At 41.3% G+C, this 22,563-nt stretch overlaps 1 protein-coding gene across 2 annotated transcripts in view; it reads right to left on the bottom strand.

Moving 5' to 3' along the window:
• BMPER (BMP binding endothelial regulator) overlaps positions 1 to 22,563 on the bottom strand; it is a 220,837-nt gene that overhangs the window by 78,219 nt on the left and 120,055 nt on the right. For both annotated transcript variants that reach the window (XM_019538495.1, XM_019538505.1), the window contains exons 11-12: positions 15,945 to 15,990; positions 1,356 to 1,685 (exon numbers count right to left, since the gene is read on the bottom strand). In XM_019538495.1, the coding sequence (XP_019394040.1) occupies positions 1,356 to 1,685; positions 15,945 to 15,990 (376 nt within the window). The remainder of the gene's footprint in view (positions 1 to 1,355; positions 1,686 to 15,944; positions 15,991 to 22,563) is intronic.

Genomic DNA, 22,563 nt, shown 5'->3' with positions numbered 1-22,563 from the left:
GTTGGCTAATGAATTCCACATCACTACAACTTGCAGTATTCAGCTGGCTGCAAAGAGAAACCCTCAAGATGCTTTTAATTAGAACATGGGAATAATGGTTATCTTGTGTGCATTTTACAGACAGCCACAAAAATCTGCCTTGCCATTTTGAAGAGCAAGCTCAAAGCTGGGATCCACATTATGCAGGGTTACATTTCCAGTGGATACATGAAGAGGTGTATAAATTCTCAACTCAGCAGTGGGTTGTAGGGTATCCCTAAAAAATGGCTCCAGATAATGAATGTGACTTTACCTTATGTCTGTAATCTTACCACTTTTTAAAGAGAGATTGGTTTCACTCGTTTTACATGGCATTTAATTGAATTAACAGTAAATATTATTCTCACTGAAACAGTACTTCACTGTACAAGTGAAATCTCCCTGGACTGCAGAAGTACCTGACACATGCTAATACATAATTTCTTTACTTCCACTCAGTATTTATCTTCAACAGAACATTATAGTCTCAGAACAGTTTATCAAAACACATGTAAGCCCCATGGTCTAGTATTTTGACAATTAACATTTTTGCCAGGACCTTACAGACCTGAGAGTCTGCTCTCTCTCCCTTCCTTTTTCCTTCACAAAAGGTACCAGATGTTCTGAATTTTCCCATTTTCTCCCACTTCTATAACAGAAGACCAAATCACAATTCTGCATTGACAAGCCCTCATTTGGACAGAGAGAGAATCCTGCAAGCTAATATTACACAGCATCCTGGGACCAGTTTTCAAACTGAGGCATGTATTTTGGTGGGCATCCCCAGTGAATTGTTTCTGTGATTTTTGCACCTGCAGATCATTCAGTCTTTTCCTGGTCATTCACTGCAGGTGCAGAATTGTGATTTTATACATATCACACACAGAAAAAGGGTATGATTTATTGCTGTGATTGGAAAAATTAAGGTCATATTAGAGAATCAATTTCCTGTTGTTTGGTGTTATTGGTTACTATCAAATGATGACCATTTAGAAATTACTGGAAGTTAAATTCACATATGTACTCATGTACTGTAGCACTTGTTTCCCATTTGCAGAAATAAATACATTTTTAAAAGTTGTTCTATCTGAGTCTAAATTTGCATATCAATATTTCTGTACACATGCATCAGGAGTGTGAGGTTAATAGAGCACTTTGAGATAGTCAGACATCAAGCTCTAGGGAAGTATAAATATAATTATTACCAATCTATTTTGATTTCTTCATGTTCACAATTCCAGAATTGTGACATTTGGTGAGTTCACTAGAGGCACCACATCTTTTATGCTTATGCCAACATTTCAGACTTAGAGCAAGCACATTCTTTTTAGCCCCACCTGCTTTGGTTGTTACTTTCAGCAAATAACCATCCAAGTCGATCTGAAATTGTGGTGTCTTGCAAGGGAGTGATATCCGGGTCCCATTCCACTTCACAGTAAGGTGCTGCTGGAGGCTGATCATATTTCTGCCCAACACAAGGTCCACAGATTTTGTCCAAGAGAAAGATCGGGTCCGACGAGCATCGTTTTTCACCAGCACCTGGAAGGATGAGGCAGAGGAGGAGCAGTCTTTCGTCAAAACGTACTGACATGTTCCCTGAAAGTTAAATGTCCGTCCATCAAAAGTGTTGTAGTGGGGGTCTCCAAATACAGTGCAAACTCCAGGCTCTGCAGGTGAGTGAGAAACAAAAGCACCATCAAGACCAGTTGAAGTTTAAACAGTAGTAATTGGTAAACATTGTTTGGGGATGGAGAGCACCTGATAAAAAATTTTGTGAAAAAAAAAGTAGAATGGAAAGCTTGCATTTTTTTTTTTTTCTTCTAAGGTAAAGGTTCTTGAACGGTTAGGATGCTCAATACCAACATTATACTGGTAAGCGAGGGTTAGAGCAAAAATAGTACAAAAAGAAAATAAAACTCCAACGAGGCTACCTTAAAACTCCAATGAGGCTACCTTCATCACTCAGACTAAGAGTCTTAAAGGATCTAAACAAGATGTAGAGATTATATTATTACAATTTAAATTAGATTATTAAGTTTTTTAAGTACTAGCCATTGTGAGTCTTGGTTTGGTATTCAGATCAGTGTAGGCAAGTCCTTGTGTCCATGCAGGGCCCAGTGAATGTTAGCAAAACTCTATAGGCACAAGAGTCTGAACACACTGAATTTATTGTAGGGTCATGGCCTAAGGCATTAACACTAACAGAGATACAGAATGTTAAAAAATACACATACATCGGTGCATGCACACATATGTGCATATGCACACAAGTGGGCTATTTGAAGTTCATGTTTTTGATGTCCCTAAATATGAGTTACATTTCAGTCCTGACAAAGTCAATGGGCATTGTGCCATTGAGTTCAGTAAGACCTGGATCTGACCACATAGGTTTATGTATTTATATTAATTACATATGTATACATTATATAGCTAGAGATGTTTGCCCAGATTCTCTGGCTTGTTTTGGCTAGTTTACTCTGCTCCATCAACAGATACCATAAATCTTGCCTAATAGTAAGCCATGAAATTGAATATGTTTACACGGTTGCTCTATATGATATTATATACATTTTATAAACCATTGCTTCTATTTGTGATTTATTCACCATTGTTTTTTACTATGTTTATTTGCAGTGATACTGGGTAAAAGGCTTCTCTGGATACAAAATAAAAGCATGTGATGAATTGATAAATACCTAATATTATGGTACACTTGCATATTAATTCTTACAAATTTGGAGCAAATTTCTGGCTGTGCATGATAGGGAAGTAAAAAAATCAAAAGGAGAAAGGCCAATTTTTTTCTAACCTGATAATGACGATGACTTCACTTGTGGAAACCAGTCACAGACTAGGACAAGTTGTTTTCTGTGATACTCAGCACTGCATGAACATGCAACAAAAAGACCATCCCTCCACTAAGAAGCCGACAGTCTCAGAGTATGGATACACAAGCGACTGCCAAATAAATGAAGGTGGGAATGAGAGTACCCAGGTGTGTGCACTTACTCAATTAAAGAAAACAGTCAATTAACAGCCCCATAGAGGGTTCTAAATAAAGTTCCAATTCATTTTTTGTAGGCTATGACTGACAAGAGATATGGAGAAGACTTTGGTGTATTGTGATCCAGGGAAATGGTCAACATGTTTGATTTTCACTCAGGTATGTCAGGGTTTCTGATACAGCAGTGAGTTCTAACAACACAAATACGATCTGACAACTGCTGCTCCTGTTAGGAATTACCTCAAAGCAGGCACATAGACTGTCAGTCATCTGAGTACAGGTATACAGTACTTTTGAAGGATCAATATAGCCTTCATTCAGGGAGGGAAGTTGGTATAGAAGAAAATATGACCCATAGGAAAGAGACAGTAACACAAGAACTACTCATTAAAATTTGGAAGTGAGTAAATAATAAAAATGATATTTATCTGTTAAAAGGCAGAAAAAAAATCTCTCCAGAAATGGTGCAAGTAGTAAATCCATGTCTACTGGCAAATCTAGAAGGCAGAATGGCCTTCTGGGTGAAATCGTGTCTACATGGTATGATGAATTATCAAGTACATATACCTGAGCTAACTCTGAACACACTGGCTAGGGACAGAAGTTACACATACACTGGTTTAAGTGATCAGAAACTGGTTTAAACCTGTAACAGAACAGAAGCTCAGTGCACATAAACAAGTGTCAAAATGGCTGAAACTCGTTTAAGATAAACCTGGTTGAATGTAGTGTCAAACTTAACTGATTTGGGTCAAACCAGTTTATGAAACTTCCGTCCCAGGCCCCTTCCTGGTTCAAGTTAAATCACAGTCCCCCATGCTTTGCAACCCTGGGCTGGGGTGAGTTGTGCTGTCTGCTCCAGAGAATAGGCCTAGCCCTGCAGACCTCTGCTCCCTAGCTGGAGCAATGAGGGCTGGTTGACCAGGGTGAACAAGGTAAGCTCAGCTGGGGATGCAGCCCAGTCTGCAGGGTGGGGACTGTCCCCTCCAGGCAAAATCCAACTGAGGTCTAGGGCCAAGGAGTGGAGTTAAACACCCCTTCCCAACTCAAACTTACTTACTGCTGGCTGTGATTGTGGACTACAAATCCCAGAGGCACGTGAAAGCAAGAAAAGGTAGCAATGAGCAACCCTGCAGAGTCCTGCTACTCTGATTTTGGACTGCAGATCCCAGCGACCTCCTGGGCAGGAGGAAGATAAAGTGAACACACAACCAGAGAGTTGTACTCTAGCACCCCTTGGTTGGTGGTCTGAGCCATTGCAGGCATTTGGCTGCATTTCCTGAATCGAAGGTAAATGTCTGTTCCCTTCTGTTTCAATTTAATCTGTGCAGTTTAGACTAACCTGCAAAGACTGAATCGATTCTGCCACAGGCTTTTTAACTGTCTGTATTTAGCCACTAGCTCCAGTAACCGAAGTAGTGTAGATGTTAGCGTTGTACTTGACTTGGGCTAATATACCCTGCTTCCATCTGAGCTTACATGCCCTGCAGCATCCAGGTAGTACACCCACAGAATCAGGTGCTGGGGCACTTGTATTCTACTCTTGGCTTTGCCATATATACTCCCTTTCCATTAAGACCTTGAGTATGTTTTTTAGGTCAAATGTTACTATGTTTGGTTTCCCAGTAGGAGACCCTGAACTTCTTTTCCACAGAAAGGTAAGACTTACATCTTCAGCTGAAATCATTGTTGTAGCTGCTCAGCATGTCTGGAAATCATACCCATGGAATTGCAACCAAATACTGAAGGATCAAAATTAGGGGCATATTTTTCTTCTGTACCAAAATTAGGGGCAAATTTTGAAGCGTACACTTTTGAAAATGAATGCACCTAGCACTCTGCCTCAGTTCTCCCATCAGGAAACTTGGGATGTTACCTCACAGGATTAATTAATATCTCTAAATAAATCTGAATAAAAGTAAATGTTATGGATGTCAGGAATTATAGCATTAGGTTACTAGTAAGTATTAAATTATTGTCTCAATTTCCCAATATACCAGTCTAATTTTTGCATAAAGGAATTCAATATGTATTTAATTATTTGTTCCATTCATATTTTATTTTGGGAATGTTTTATTTTTTTTATTTTAAAGCATGCAAGTAACATATTAGATAGTGAGGAAATCATCAGCAAAAATATCCAAACAAAGATGAAAAAAATCAGTGAAAAGAACTGCTTTTTTTCTGAGTTTCTGGGAGCCAAGAATATAGGGATATTGTATGTGTTATTACCTAATATATCTCAGAGTTGTCTTTCTTTCTTCACCTAAGCAAGTGGTTAAGTGTCAAGACATGTGGAACAAACATCGTTTAGAGATGTGCCAGTTTAAATTGATAGCACCAATGAAATCCAAAAGAAATATTTATTTTTAATTTCTAATGTGTTATGTAGACTAATGCTGTTTTATGTTATGTTATGTGGTGTCACATCATATGTCATCTTGATGCAGTGCAGTTAAAATAAAAAGAATGTGTTTTGGATTGAACAGTTCAATATCTGATCCAAATTCTTCTGTTTACTTTCATAGCTGAAAGAGAAAAAAGCAGTTACCTAGAGTCTGAACTAACAGATACTTCAGTACCTTTGTGTAGCACATTTTCAAAAGAGTTATAAGAAAACTATTTAAAGTACACATGCAAGGGGAAAAAAATTAACAGTTCATATGCACGTGTGCAGTAGCTCTGACAACTGCCAGCAGTGAGTACTGTATTGTTGTCCTAAAAGGAAACCTTAAGTACAGGGTGTAGCAGGACTGCAAAGAGCAGATGACATAAAAAGATTTTGAGATATTTTTAGGTTTCTTCTTTCCTTCCTAAAAGAGTTTCAAAGACATGTTGTTTTATGTGCCTTCTTTTTAAAGATGTCCCTCCTGCTTGGCTGTCCCTTAAACCCAATGCAAGCAATGAAAACATAGAAAACATAGTATATGAGGAACCCTCTACAGCAGGGATGTTAAACATATAGCGCATGGGCTAGATATAGTCCATGGAGCCACGTGATATGGCCCCTAAGTCACTGAACTGACTCTATGTGCTGGCCTGGCCCCATGCATTACACAAGGTACATGGGCTGAGCCCTGTGCCATGCACACTGCAGGCAGGATAGGCAATCAATCTGAGATGCCACATGCAGCCCATGCCGTGGACCCCCTGTACTTTGTGTATCGCCAAGCCCAGCCCGCATATGGTGGGCAGTAGGGGTGTGCGAAGTAGGCAGTATTCGATTCGGATTTGGTTTTGGCTCAGTTCGGGGGACAGTGATTCAGTTTACTGATTTGGTTCACTGTCCCGATTCAATTTGGCCAAATCTGAATCTGAAGATTCAATTATGATTTGGAAAATCAGCGATTCAGCCATAGACACAGCTTTGTAAGTTTTTTCTACGTACCTCAAGGTACCAGTGCGGCTCACGAATGCTGAGACGGTGGGACAGATGGAGCATCACACAGGAGTGTGGGGGGTCCCCCTCATGCTTGGCGGCCCCGCTGGCTTCGTGATCGGCCTTGGGGGAACCCTGGGTGCCCCCCCTCCAGACCCAGGAGGCATCAGTTGCCAAGCTGGGGAGAAGGGGGGGTCCCCTGAGTGCTTGGCGGTGGACCCACTTCCGGGTCTGCCGCCAAGAGCATGGGGGACCTACCCGCACTCCCATGAGCCGCTCCATCCACCCCACCATCTCAGTGTTCATGAGCCGTGCCCGGTACCTCAAGGTATGTAGAAAAAACATATAAAGCTGTATCTATGGCAAAATCGTCAAATCTCTCTGAATCTCTCTGAATTGATTTGGAGGCTTCCAATACAATTTGTAGAGATCAATGTGTTTCCTGATTTTATTTGGATTTGGAGATTTGGCCACTGACTTTCTTCCAAATTAAATCAGTGACCGAAGCTTCGCACAGCCCTAGTGGGCAGCGCTTGCCCAATGCCACCCCAGGGACTACATGCCGAGCAAGCCCTGGGGCCAGCACATGCTTCATGTGGTACTGCATACAGAACAGGTGGCTGGCAGGGGGTGTGCACTCCACTTGACCCAGAGCCAGCATGCAGGGCCAATCAGTAGAGCACCACAGGGAGCATGTGCCACTGCCAGCCATGTGCTGTGTGCAGCTTTTATAGCCAGTCCAGCCCTTCCCACCATGGGCAGAACATACTGGCCTGGAGCACACTGTGTACAGGGGATGCAGGCAGCATCTTGCACTGATCCCCTGTAGCATTGGGTCCAACCTGCACACCACAGGTAGTCTGTGCCCTGTGACAGCCCCATATATGATACATATGTTGTAAGGGCTGGACTCAGCATCACAGCCACTTTACAGGGTGTTGGTCCCAGTCTAACCAACAAACCAGCTTAGGGCCATTCATCTGGTCCAAGAGGCCAAACAAGTTTGACATCCCTGCTCTACAGAGATACTGATCTCACACAGTTGATGTACCAGTGCCTAAATCTGTGAAGTATAGGAATGCTCTTCTAAGTTCACCCACATATTTGCATGAATGCACAGACATCCACACTCACTAAAAAACTGACCAAGGTTTTCAACAAGGGGAAAATTAAATTAGGTTCCTAAGTCTTTAAAGGAACATAAGGCAGATAGGTGATCAAATTCCACTGAACCTCCAGGTGGGTATCTAACACTTAAGTTTCTTTGAAAAAAAAGTGACCTTATTTTCAAGATTGCTGGCTTAAAACGACAGCTGCTCAATATGTTTTAATTCACATTTTTGAGAAACAATACAGTCAAAAAGCTTGGCCTTTGTGAGTGACTTTCATAACCTGCTCAGCCTCCACTCACCTAAAGATTGAAAATGTACCCTTTAATAGCAACAATAATCAAATAGGACATTGGCCCAAATCTAACATCTGCAAGTCAAGAGGTCATAGTGTAGGTTGTTACTATTTGTAGTGAAATTATTTATTTACTCACTGAAGAGAGTACTGTAAACCTCTTTGTTTGCTAGCCTTCTATACTGTGGTTCATATACAAATTAAAAATTGATCATGTTGGGAAAGTAGCTACAGGCATTCTAAAGAGGAAGAGCTCAAGATTTCCAAATCAGTCTATCTGCACAAAATGAGGGTGAGACCAACAGTAGAGAAGAATGGGAAATTTAGCACTCCATGATTTTTTGGACTCCAGAGCAGTCAACTAAAGTCCAAGATGTCCAGATGTCTTGTCACACTCTTCTGGGCTTGTAGCTAGTTAAGAGAAGCCAAGGAAAACATACACTAAATTATAATTAAAATTGATTTAGACATTTTCTAAGTAAAATGAGGGAGGAAAAAATAGAAGTTTACTACTTAAGGGTGATTTGTTTGCACATCTATAACTCAAAAAGAACTCAGCTTTTTAAACTCAAACTGAAACTTTGGTTGTAATGATCCCAAATTCTGAATTAAGCCTTAAATCAAACTAGGCATATTCATTAAGTTTTAAAAACTAGCTACAGAAAGTTCATATTAGAATTTCATTACCCCTTCTTTAAAAATACATATCCATATACTACTTTCATCTTAACTGCTCCACAATGCAGCTTGATATAATATACATTACAAGGTATTGTGTCAAAAACTCTGCATGAGATTATATGGATTATATGGTCTATTTCATAAATAAATTAGCTATTCAAATTGATCTAAATACATATTTATATGGTATATGTAATAGCTGAAAAGGCTGAAGAGGCAAATCGTGTGCAGTACTGCAAATAAGGCATAGATATATGGACCATCTCAGTCTATTTTGTTGATGTTTTACTTCTGTAAGAGGAAATGTAAAACACAGGAGATAGGACTAAAAGGAACATGGATTATTAAGTCCAATCTCCTGTTTTCACAGGCAACCACATCATATAATTCTTTCTAAAATGATAATTTGTGCAAGGGGGCTGGGGTGTTGCAGGTACTAAGGTGCCTGGTTGACACCCCTAGGTCATAAGTTAAAGGCCACAGCAGAAGTGCTCATACTGCAGCAATGTCGGATTCCAACAAATCTATATATTCTGCTAAATCTCCTGTCAAAAGGACTAGGTACACACATTCAAAAAGCCTAGAATCAATTTAAGTTACATGATTTTCTGTAAGTAGTGTAGTTTAGATCAGCAAACAGAACACACATTTGCCCTTTAAACCAGTAGCTAATTTCTCTACCAAATTTCTGTTCTCTTATGAGTATAGACTGGTTTTGTTTGCTGAACTTCTGTTCTGTTACAGGCATAGACCGATTTTTGATCACTTATACTGGTAAAAGTGTAATGTCTGTACCTGGCCAAGGACACAAAAAAGGAAAGGACTCCTGCATACAATGATTACTGTAAAAAGAATACAAAGAAGCAATGTGCTGGAGTATATTAAGATCCTAGCTTTTACGTCCAGAGATCTGGGCCCCAATATGACATGTCACAAATGCCATGAATTTGGTGACTTCAATCTAGCCTCTACAGGTCATTGTCAGCTACCAAAACACAGGGTGATTGGGCATGATTCTGCCCAGAAAAGACTTATGATGAAATAATGATAAATTGTCTTCAAAAAGCCCGAGCCTGAATTGATTCAACCTTGTCAGGTTAGTCTAACCTGGCTAGGCTGAACCAGTTTCCAACCATACAGACAATCCCTCCAGACTGAGGAAAACTCAGGCACATGCCTGCAGTGGCTCAGGCTGGAAGCCCAGGAATGCTAGAGTAGCCCTCCCTGCCCTTCCACAGAGCTAAACTGTGGGGGTTGTGGCCAAGCCCCAGCAAGGGTCTGATTAGGGAAGGGTGTGAACTGGCTACTCAAGGGGCAGAAGTGTTACCAGCCACAACCCTGGGCTAGTATTCTGAGGGAAGGGGCAGGGGGTGGTGTGCAGTGTATGCATCTGTTGATGATCTGGTGCTTTTCACTCTCCCTCCCTGCTTCTGTATACTGTACTGTCTGCACCAAACTGACAGGCAAGCAAGCAGCGGAGCTGATAACAGTGTTTATCACCCTTATCTCTGTATTTATTGCCTCATTAAGAAAACAGAGACACTTACCTATCTGTTGATTCAGCACAGACCCGGCATGTGATCTGCTGACTAATACACAAACACCTCTCAGCAAGGCAGAGATAGGGGGAAATATGTGCTTAGCAGAGAGTGTAAGGAGGAGGGAGGGAGGGAGGGGAGCAAACAGCTCTTCTCAAATAGCATTTCCAAGGAAGGACATTAAGCTACCTGTTGATTAGCTCCAAAAAAGCTGTCTGCCAGTCATCTGCCACAGCAGGGACTGTAGCCAACATGTGGTCTGCTAGCTAATGTGTCTGCATAAAGCAGAGGGACGGAGGGGGAATGGGAATAATCCCAGTTTAGCATAGAGAAGCCAGGCAGACACAGAAGGGAGGGGCCTGCCCTGCTGTGAAGCAGAGAGCCCCACCCAGGTCAAGAGCATGTTGGAATGCTGGGGGACTCTGGTTTATCTTAAACCAGACATTGCATAAACTGGTTTGAGCCAAATCAGTTAATTCTGATACAATATTTAACCAGTTTTATGTCAGACAGGTTTCAGCCATTTTCAGACTGGTTTATGTGGACTGAACATCTGTTCTATTACAGGTTTAAACCAGTTTCTGATCACTTAAACCGGTTTATATGTAATGTCTGTCCCTAGCCATATAGTACTTTGCATTACAAGATCACAGGGGACTTTAAAAAAATCTTTATTTCATAAAGCTGCACACATCAAATCATGGTACGCAGTCTGAGGAAAGAGAGGCACAGAGGGATATGGCACTAATTTACAACAGTGGAAGTGATTATATCATGATTAAAATGCATTTACAAAACCATCAGAAGAAGCTTTCACAGTGCCTCCCTACAGTATAACTCTAGCAAGTGTCACCAGTCTTTCTGTGTCAAGAACAAAGATTTAACCTTAATTCCAAATTTCCTTGCTTTTGGTCTGGAGCTGAGATCAGAATGTCAATATTATTTGAATTTAGTTTGGTGACTTTTTTTAACTTAAAATGTCTTTGGTGTAACATAGGATTACGAATTTATGGAATTTACGTCAGTGGTGATTTTTGTAAATCAGGCTCAAAAAAGCACATTTCATTACATTTTTACAGCAGGATAAGCTTAAATGTAGAATTTTCCATGGGTATGACCACTGTGTTTAATTAGTGATAACTGTATACCAGCCATGGAGTTTAAGTAACAGCATGCCAAGACTAACCAGAGTTAATTTTGAGAGCATTAAACCAAAAGGATTCAACAAAACATTAGGACGAGTAGATTCTTTTTCTCTCTGTAACCAAGTTCTTTGAAAAATAACTGCTTAATTATCCTATTTTTATTTTATCCTATTTTTTAAAATGTATCCTTTAACAATATGACTGTTTTGACAAACATTGTAGGACTTGGCTAGTAACATCTGTATGCAGCTTCCATGTGGACAGGATGTTCTTGTAGTTCCTGTGTTGCTTTTCCTTTGGAAACTACGTCCGCTAAGTTATCAAAAGGTCTGGTGTGTTAATCTGTGTACTGTGTGTGCATATGTACTATCACATCAAAACTAGGTTGGATTTGGAAAGCCTCAGGTAATCAGGCAATTTGGTAAAGAGGCCACCATTAAAATACAGTTTTGCCTTGTACACAGTTGTGTTATCATGGAATATTAAGGCTCCTATAACAACATTAATTACTTACAGATGGCTGCTGTTAACATTTTAATGGCCAGAACTGCACTATGATGGTGGGTACATAAGAAATTTGGGGGGAAGAAATGAAAAAAGGTATGTGATAGGAATTGATAGTGGCTATATAACTGTAAAGCTCAGAACTTATTAGTTAACTGTTACAAATAAAATATTTTTTTTCGATTAAGGCCAATTTATGCCTGATGTTCATTATTCAGCATTGGGGTCAGTACTGCCAAAGTTTTCCAAAAGGAAATCAAAGTAGAAAGTCCCTTCAGCTTGGGCCAGAAGAACATGCTCAGTGCACTGACCTCTGGTATATCAAAACATGCTCCTCTTTCTGCATTCAGCCAACCCCAATAGCCACTATGGTCAAGAGAAAAGGGGAAAAAGCCCCTGCACAGAACAAACAAAAATCTGTTCCAGAAACCACAAAAGTGCATGGAAAGATACCTAGTAACAAGGAAAGAAGAGCTCCCCCAGAACTGATTGAAGACTATAAATTGTCAGGTCCAGAGGACTTCAAGGGCGGAGCCCTGGAGCATATAAAAGGAGCTGGGTGCCCAGCACAAGGGGGCAGATACAGCGAGGGACTCAAGAAGAGCGGAGCTAAGAAAAGCTGGGGAGCTCTTCCTCAGTGGGCAATAGGCCCAACGCTCCTGAAGCTGCCACTGGAGGAGTAGCCTTGGGAGCGGTGCGAAACTGCTCGGGCTGTTGACGGCGCACAGGGATGGTGCATGGAGACCCGGCCCTAGAAGCAAGTGTGAGACTGCTCAGACCCATCAGTGCACAGTTCAGTGCATGGAGCCCAGTCTTTGGGAGCTGCAAGCGGCAGCTTGAGCATGCAACCCCTGTAGGGCCTTGGGGCCTGCAGTAAGGCAGCTTAGGCCTCGTTTCCCAGTAAGCAGCCAGGTCCCATGGTGTACAGGGCAGCGCACAAGCCTAAGCCTTGGGAGCCAGGGAGCCGCAGAGGCTGCTTAGGTTAGGCACCTGGCATGAGGACAGCTGGCCGGAGCCTGAAGGGCCTGACCTGTGCTAAAACAGCCCTCAGTGCCAAGCCAGGGCACAGGGAAATAGTGCTGCAGCGTGAGGCTCCGCACCCAGAAGCCAGCAACAGTAGTGCAGCAGTTGAGAGGAGCTGAGCCCTCAGTGCCCAGAGCGGAGCTTAGGGTGGAGAGGAGCCCAGTGGCACAGCAGAGGAAACCCCATTGAGCTGTGCCCTGACCACTGCCACCTGAGGAAGCGTGAGTCATTGGGTCCTTGGGTCCCACAGGGGAAAGACATTTGGGGAGAGCAAACCCAGAGAAGTGACTAGGTGAGTAGCCCCACCACAACCCCCCCACCTAGTCAAGGCCCTAAGGGGAGGGGCCCCTGGTGCTTCCAGGACACCCCCCCCCCAAGGGACCCCATTGGAAGGAGGACTATCTCTTGCCATGGGTCAGGGACTATATTAAGGAAATAGATGTTATTAAGATTGTTCATGTTTGCATCTTATATTTTGCGATTGAAATGTTGTTTTGTGATGTTGTAAATAGTGTTATTTAGGGTTTGACCTTGGTTACTGGTTAATGTTCACTGTAAATATATGCATATGATATTTAGTTTTATGTTTATGTATACTATAACTCAATAAATTATATATAGTTAAGAACTTTGGGCTTGGGCTAACTCTATAAAGGAAAGAGGGAACTGCTCGAATTCCCTTTCACAGCACCCCCTCCTGCCTACTCATCCCATCCTACTGAGAATAGGGCACACCCCTGGATGGACCCGGGTTACAGATGTTGGATCAGACCCCAAACACAGAGGGGTCATGATTTCTCTAGGAACTCCTCTACGTATTTGCGTAAGTTTAGGCACAATCTCTCTTGAGATAAGCTGGTGTTTTAACTATGGCTGATACAACAGTAGCAAAAACTATGCATGTCCTACATGTTTTGGCTGGTAATTGCACTTTGGCTTTAATTTCATACTTATCCTAATTAATCCTTGTACAAATCACTAGGAAATCTTACATAAATTAAGACATTTGAATCTTAATTTGTTGTTGTAAATATAAATATGAACATTTTAAAATTCAGAATAGAATGTATTGTAAATGAAAAAAAGTAGTCCTGAAAGAGTTATATCACTTTCTGACCACTTCATTTTTTATCCACTCCTTGGAGAAAAGCCTACTTTGCATTTACAAATACTTTGCCTTCAACTCAGGGAAGCTCTCAAGTATACTGAATGGTGTGTTGCCTCATCCATCTCAGTCTTCAACTCTTCTTCTCATATAAAACTAACATTGTCCCACTATGAATTATGGCCTAAGAAATGTCACAGAAGAGAGTCAATCATCTCAATTCACCCTGTGATTTGAAATAAATGAATGACTACTGTTGGTGAAATTTAAGTTACTGAGCTCATCACACCAGTGATGTGTCATTTTTGACACAACTCAGAAAATTTCTTTGTTTTTAAGTATGCAAAAATTACATTTAAAGCAAAATCACTTCTTTTTTGAGATTCTTACACATAGGATTGGGGCATCCTGGGTTGCAGTCCCTTCTACCATGCTTTTTTTTTGGCTTTTAAGGCCCCTGGCAGACTTTATATTTGTTGCCTATTATACTTGAATATTGTGTGACAAACCATAATAGGCCAACTGGACATATGTTAAAACAATTGCAGAATATTTCCATGACTCAGAGAAGTTGCTGTTTCAATGAGCCACTTCTTTGTGGTTGAGCTCCTATTTTTATCTATAAACACCATTTTAATGTTTGAATTCAATTATGTTAATGTAGTTCAGCATGTTTCAAACAGGTCTAACCCACAAGGTACCTTTGGGGATATAGGCATCTTCCCAGGACCAGTCTGGATTGCAATAGTTTTAGTGGGAGTTAGGCAGCTGGGTAAGCAAACAGGATTATATCTGAATAGCTGTAGGTCCTTAAGAAACTTTGTAATCCTAAATGGATATACCACCAGAATCTAGGCACTCAGGGTATGTGCTGATGTTGGCCACACCCAGTCTACAATGACATGGTTTATATTAACCTGTGTGATCACAGATTGGGGGTGGTGTATGCAGGGAGCTGCACTGGGAATCCACTGTAAGGAATTTCAGGCAGCAGGGGTTAATGGGTCCACAAGGAAGTTCAGTGTGTCTGTTGTGGAAGGGAAAGGGTTAGTGGGTCTGTGGGAGCAGTTTGGGGGCTAGCCCATTTGGGGTGGGGGTGTTAGGAAAAGCACAGCCCACAGGCTGGGTTGAGTAGCTGGGCTTACCCAGCCTTGGGGCTGCACTCCAAACACATGCAAACACATTCAATAGATGAGGCTAACCCACTCCCAACCTAAATTTACTTCCTTAGGTGAACTCATTTAGATTTGCTCCACCCTTTTTTGCCCAATTTAGTTTCCCCAAACATCTATACAGATCGGCATTTAGATCAACCTAACACAAGTTACGTCAATCTAAATATAACATTTGCACATACCCTCAGTGAGTGTGGTGGTTTGTGTGCTAAGGACAATTGGATTGCTCTAACTTTTTCCTACATCCTATTTAGGCAACTGCAAGACAAAACTGGATTAAACCTATTGACTCCAATGAGGTGAAGTCACCGCATTGACTTTAGAGGGATTTAAACTCAAATTTAAAAATCAAGCACACGTTTAAGTGCTTTGCTGAATAGGGATGAACTCAAGACAATGCCTAAATGTGTTGCTGAACTGGGACTAGGGATGGGAAAGGATGATGATGGGATAAAACCACAGGATAGAGTCAAGAGGTCCATGTTCAGCTATACATCCCATCTCTGCCACCACCCTCCTCTCTGACCTTTCTAAACCCTTTTCTGATGCCCACAAATCATCAGTTAAGGTCCTGGATTATAAAGTTTGATTACACTTACCTTAGCTTGCATAGCTACAAATGTGATTTATGAGCATAAAAACTATCCAGTCATAAAAGGTGCCTCAATCTGTTCACACTGTTTGTTTTGATTAAGTCTGGCTACAAATTTTACAGGCTAACCATATTCTGTAGAGAGTAATATTTCCTCTAATTTGACAAAAATAGTGGCATTTTGAGAATTAAAAATTCCTTTTAATGGGCATTTTATTTCTTAATTTGTGTATGTATGGGAGACATTAACTCTATCCCTTCCATAACCCCATACCCCTCACCCTAATCCAAAGATAGAGATATCAGATGCAAACATTTCTTAATTATTTCTCTGAAATAATCAAAACTAATTTAATAACACAAAGAACTTACTCACTTTCAGTGCAAATAGGACAACATCCTTTTCTGTTCAGGATTTTACCCTAATTGAGAGAGAGAAACTGATTTAATGAAAGAGTCTTCAGAGCAATGATTGTTTCATGTTGTAAGCCTGGATAAGCCTTTGAAAATAGTTCAAGTTGTGTTTGAACTCAGTGCCCTGGCTACAGCTTCAAATATCAGGTGCTAAAAATAGACATAACTATTCAAAAAGTTTCCTGGCTATTCTATAAGAAATAAAATACTAAAAGGGTTCTCTGTTGTTACCTTCTTCTTAGAGTGAAAGAGAATATGGATTCATTCATTTGGGGGTATCTAAAGCAAAGCAGTTGTTCTGTATTATCAAGATTCCTAAATGCCTATAGAATATATATACACGACACTTCGTATGAACACTTATGTCACTTGAGCATCTTGTGGGAAATCCTACTAAAGAGAATCATTCATTCTGCTACAGCTACAGATGAAAGTGCTCACTAGTATAAATCAAGTTGTTCAAATACCTTCTTTGGATAATCATTTTGATACCGTTTACAAAAAATTAAGTTAAAAATTGTGGCCCAAATTCTCTGCTGGAGTAAAGGCATGAAACTTCATGTATCTGCTTTTATTCAGGTAAAGTGTTTGGTCTCATAATAGTAATACTGAGCAAAAGTTCAGGTCCTCATTTAGCATTGTGCCCAGGCCTTTTTGTTTGTTCGTTTTATGTCCAAAATTAGTGCTTTGTGATTACATGTAAAAAGTGTGTATTCTTTGAATTATAAAGTGGAGCAATTAACTTTGTTCCAATTCACTGAAACTCATCTTCAAACTGAGAATGTCAGTTTGGATGGTGCAGCTTTTTGAGTGGTAACTGGGGTGAATTGTATTGTAACCTTGACCCAATAGTATAACTCACCCTGCTCACCCATACAGGCAAGCATGGTGTGTCCTTACTTCCCTGCGCTGGCTTTCAATGTTAATACGTGGGTGGCAAAAGTAACCTTTCATGACCACTATGCCTTTTTTCCCTGCAAATAGGTGTGGGCTTTCTCTCCACACAGTGCACCAGATAGTACAGAAGAGCTCATGCAGAGGAGAGAAGCAATCAGCAGCAAGGACAGAGTTTGTGCAGATTACTGGTCTCTCATATGCAAATCCCAATGCTAGGATTTGTACCAGTAAATCCTATTAAGCACCTGCTACAGTAAAACACAGTCAAACACCTTTAATTAATGAGATGAATACCCACAGATTTTTCTGGGTATCCTCAGTAAAAGAACTAAAATCATCAACCAGGCTGGAAGTGGCAGGAATTCAAGTGAAATTGGAATCTGTAAGGCAGCCTTGCTAAGGCTGGTTACTTGAGCCACCATGTTGGCATGGGATCCTGTTTTTGTCTTGCAGAATAAGGAAGCCCATTATTGCTAACATGTGCTCCACGAGTTCGTTAGCATTGAGTGTTCCCTTAGGAATGGGATAAATGATGTGATCCCATTTTTCTCCATGAATATTTATAAGCAGACCATATTTGAGTCTGTTTATTTTCTAGGATTTTTCTTCTTCTTTATGAGGTTTTCAGTTTTATGTCTGAGGTTTTTATTATTCTAAGCAAGACTAATTGGGGGGGGTGTTTGGTTGTGCAATAGCAACAGCTGTTGTTTTTTTGTGCCTCATTTGGCACTGGAGTAAAAACAGCAACTTTTTGTTTGTAATAATAACAGATGTGTATTACACTAAATGCTGTCTATGTTAGGGATGGCAGAATGTATTCTGAATTCATTTTAAACTCACTAGAAGTTCATAGGTTCAAAATTTACCCACAGAATCAAAATGAGCAGCTTCACATGCCATGAACTTAGCTCTATTAACTTTTGCACAGAAATGGCCTTCAAAGACAAGTTCATGCTTTCAAGTCTCTATGAGCTCTCATAATAGCACTGAAAGAATATGTCCATAACCATACGGTACAAGCACAAGCTACCATTGCTATGATGTGAAACAGGGTACAAAACAAGAGCAAGGTGTCCAAAAGGGGGACGTGAAGGGAAGAACTGGGCTTGGATGAGTAAAGAGATGTAAAGAGGAGAACTGGTAAGTACTGTATTTATTTTCCCCCTAAAATTTGGCCTCCAAACTTAGGGTGTGTGTTTTAAGCAGGGAAGTTGATTTTCCTTGCTGAAATAGAAGCAGGGTAGAATAGAGCAAGCAAACACTGTGACTTATGGTTGCCACTTTTCCAAGGGGCTGCAAACAGCAAGGAAAGAAAAGCTAGGTCTGGGGCCTAGCTTTGTTGCTGTCCTGCCACACCAGGTGGTTCTTGCTGCCTCACCCAGACTTGGATGCCACACTCAGTGTTTCCAAAAAGACTTAATGTCACACAGTCAGCCATGATTCTGGAAAAATCACGTTTTCTACATTCTGCCTTCAATAAACAAGGGGTGTGTTTCATTTGGAGGGATGTGGTATGTGAGAATGTATGGCATATAAAGAATTAGAAGAGAAGATGGTTAATGAATCTATAGAGGGACTGAATCCCACCAGATGCTGTGCTTACCTCATTTCAGGACAGCACTTAAGCATGGGTTTAAGTATTTAAATAGGTCTGCTAACTTCAGTAAGACTTAACACATACAGAACCAAAGAACTCAATATTCTGCAGAATGAAGCACAAGACAAGACAACAAGAAGTGAAATGCACCGTGAATCAGTGATCACAAAGTGGAAATAAAAACCTCGAGACATAGGGCTCACTGGAACCTGAAGGAGGACTGATTTTGCTATCAGTGTTACAGAAGGGAATTGAGACAGAGAGATATATATTGCATTAATGTGCAGATGCAAAGAAACTCAAGCAGCATGCTTCCTGAAATTATCAGGAATAGTAAAGGTTAGATCCTAAATGCAAGGGAGAAGGGAAGAAAATATATAACCTTGGGAAAAATGAAAGAAATGGCAGAAACAGTCTCTCAAAATATGGCAACCTGCCACCAGTTCAAACAGTAAGACAAACAACTATATGGTATCAGAAAGTTCTGCTGCACTGCCAGCACAACGCCTGTTCTTCTTCATACAGAAAGATTTCACTGGCCTAGAGCTAGGTTGATGAATGATTCAATATTCTCTCACAAAAACTTTCATGAAGAGAATGTTAAGACTGAGTGATTAAGCACCTTAAAGTGAAGGGATGAAAATACAAGATTGCCTGTAAATCCTTAATTCTTTCACCCTTGCCTGTGTGCATTATAATACTCATTTTACTGAGATTATCCCTAGCAAGACTGTGAAACGCTTACAGGCATAAAGCAGTGCTTGATGCCACAAAGAATCCCAGTTACCTGAGCCAATGGCAACTAAAGCACAGTACTATTTGGAGTGAGAAAAGGAAATCACACTCTTGCTTCTGTCGTCTGTAGGTTCATACTCTATAATCCTGTGAATTTTTCCCTTCAGCCTAGCACATAATCTGCTCACAGACATTCAGCATCCACATCGGTAATAGAGCTATGCCTTGCATTATGTGAAGTGTTTTGGGCATGTTGCTTTGTGACAGAATACCTTACCCTGCTGAGGCTAGATCAGTAGCAAAACAGCTAAGGTGAGTGGGGTACATACAGATGTGGATTGTTTTCTCTTCTGTTCCTTCTAATTGTTCTTCTCTAAAAGGAATAGATAGTAAGAATAAACTAGGTATTTTTACCTTGAGATAACGTGTTGCTGAAGGACCGGTATATATGAAGGGAAAGGGAAAGAGGAGTTGGAGCAGAGAAAAGTTATTGCTGAGTGAAAGATTCCATTTCAAATTAAGAAGGAAAGCTGATGAGTCAGAAACTATTAGAAACAAAGCTATGGGCTGCAAAACAGGCCAGCATCTTAGCTATGGAAAGGTGACTTTGCTTGAGAACTTACCTTGTGAGTTGGTTTCAAATAGCTCAGGGGCTTGCTTTAGTCTAAGTCAGTGGTTTTCAAACTTTTTGAGCTGAGCCCCACTTTGAGTTTCAATTTGGTTTGTGCTCCCCGCACCCCAACATGCATCCTAGAGGAGCAGTGCAGCCAGGCACAGGTTGCCTCTCATCCTAGTAGCTGCCACAGCTCGCCTTGGCTTGGCTCAGCTCAGCTCAGTGGGTTCCACCCACCATGGTTCAAGCTCTTCCTGCCTTGGCCCCACTGCAGCTCTAGGCTGCGTGTCCAGTGCACCAAGCTCCTGGAGGTGCAACAGCTTGCTGGTGGATCCTGCCCAGGGCTCCCCACCCCTGCAACCGCTTGTGAGGCTGCAGCAGCACCGGCTCCTGGCAAACTTCTTGCCTGCACTCCCCTGCACTGCACCTCCCCCAATATTTCCTCATGCCCTCCCAGGAGAACACACCCCATGGTTTGAAAACTGCTGGTCTAGGTGCACATCATAACCCAGAAACTCACACCATCTTGGATGCTTGCTGATGCATAAGAGCTTAGCTTAGCTTCTAGCCATGGGACCTTACTCCATTCCCAAGAACCCTCCCAACTTAATCTAAGCTGGGAGATCAGCCTCAGCTAGAACCTGGAGCTGCTACAATTCAGCTAAGAATTGAAGTTAAAAGCCTTTTTGCCCTAAAGGAGATGAATAAAAAGGATGTTTATTTTTTATGAGGCTGTTAATGGTATTTGTAAATTAAACTGACATCCTTCCTAAGGGATCCTAACAGTGGAAATCTCTTATTGACTTTATTTTTAAGGGATGTTTAACTCCTTTTGCTCCCTTGTATTTTACTTTCTTATAACTCTGAAACCAAGCTAGAACAATGTTGAAAGATCTTATTAGTAAGTCATGTGAGTCAGAGTTAAGGCTATTACTGCAACGTGAAAGGTGAATTTTCATGCATCATTCTTTCCACTAAAACACTCATGTGCAATAGTACCATATTTATTGAAATCTAAGATAGGGGGGGAGGGGTTTCCTACCACTCATTCAATATGTGGGGTGGGGAGCCTCATCTTAGAATTAAGTAGCAGAGAAAGAGCTGCTCCCACTGATGTCACTGCCTGGCTAGGGCCAGGGTGGCTCAAGATGTGTCATGTGGCAGGGAGACATAGGGGACACCACGCAGTGCACAGCCCTAGGGACATGCAGGATGGTGGGGGGAAGAGACAGCGTGGTGGTGGGGTAGGCACACTGGGGAGATTGCATGGTGTGGGGGTGGGGAGGGAAGCACAGAGGAGACTGCACAGAAACAGGGAAGCTAGAGCTGGAGCTGGAGCTGCTGCTGCTACTGCTGCCCAGCCAGGGCTGGGGCTGAAGGTACCATGTGCTCTGGGCTCTGGGCTCTGGGCCCTGGGCCAGAGCCATCACATTTGGTAAGCAGCAGCAGAAGGGGAGGCAATGCAGAAGACAGGCCATGCAGGGGCAGGCGCCAGAGGGGACAGGAGGCAAAGGGGTAGGCACCAGGAGGCACAGGTGCCAAGGGCAAGGCAAGTGGCAGGGCAGCAGGCAGGGGGCAGGCTTCCTGCCTTCTCGCTATTGCTTTCCCCAGAACAGTGGTGGTAGGGCAAAAAATTTAAAGACAATCCTCTAATAGCTAGATTCTATACATAGAAAATTATAATTGTTGGCAGGGGTTATCTTAAATTAGAAGTCACCTTGGGTTTTGGTAAATGTGGTACCTTCCTGGATAATAATACTTCTATGTGAATTACCTCAACTGACCATTTCCAGGAGTCTTAATGCTTAAGTTTATCTAGTCTAATGATGTCATAATGTATTTTGCATAAGGTGTCTTAAATTACATTTGCAACTCAGACTCTATGAGGTCCTATAAGTTTAAATTGGATAAATGCAAGAAACTAGGGATGGACACGCAATGCTTTCTATAGTCCCTAGGATTTTCAAAGTTCTCATAGACAAAAAGTAGGCAGATGGACCTACATAGATTTCCACGGACCTTAGTACTGGAAGGGGCCTCTTAGGTCATCAAATCTACTCCCTAGCCTCTCATCTCTGTTTATTTCATGCAGAATTTTATACTGGCACCCCATTACCATGGACCTCCTAATATTCCTAGATGAAGAATTCCATTGGGTACATCTTCTAGGATGTGTACAGCAGCAGAGTTCTGCGCTTGTGAAATGTAACATGTCTAGAACAGAAGGACAAGTCTTCTGTGAAATATCAGAGGAGTGAAGGAGAGACAGGAGAAAAATGACACCTTCTACACCGTTGCCCCAGCACAGAATTTAAAATGACTTCTGCAGAGTTCCAAAGTGCCAATGTCATGGTGGCCTGCCTTTTGTAGAGTTTGTAACTCCAAAATCCAGGCTTCAGATTCTATTATCCTTCCAAAAGGTCAAAAGTATAAAATTTTACACACTGGAGTTTGTAATTTAAAATTTTATGCATAGGTATCTGTGACTAATATTTTCTCCTTTTGGCTTCTACGACAGGGAAGGAAACACTGAGAAGGTGCAACAGTAATAACTTGGCTGTCTTTTTGGTAGTTTTGTTTTAAGGTGTGTCTCAGTGTAAGTTGTTATTTAGAGCTCCCTCTCATGAAACATTGGGCTATTACAAGTAAGCTAATTTGCAAATGACAGAAGTCCAAGAAAAATCAGCCCAAAATTTTATATAATGCTTATTTTTAAAGTTATTAAGGAACAGAAGACTA

Source organism: Crocodylus porosus, unplaced genomic scaffold, assembly GCF_001723895.1.
Source record: "Crocodylus porosus isolate Cpor-Errol unplaced genomic scaffold, CroPor_comp1, whole genome shotgun sequence".
Lineage (NCBI taxonomy): Eukaryota > Metazoa > Chordata > Crocodylia > Crocodylidae > Crocodylus > Crocodylus porosus.
The sequence above is the reverse complement of the archived record's forward strand: the minus strand, read 5'-3'. Positions and strand labels throughout refer to the sequence as shown.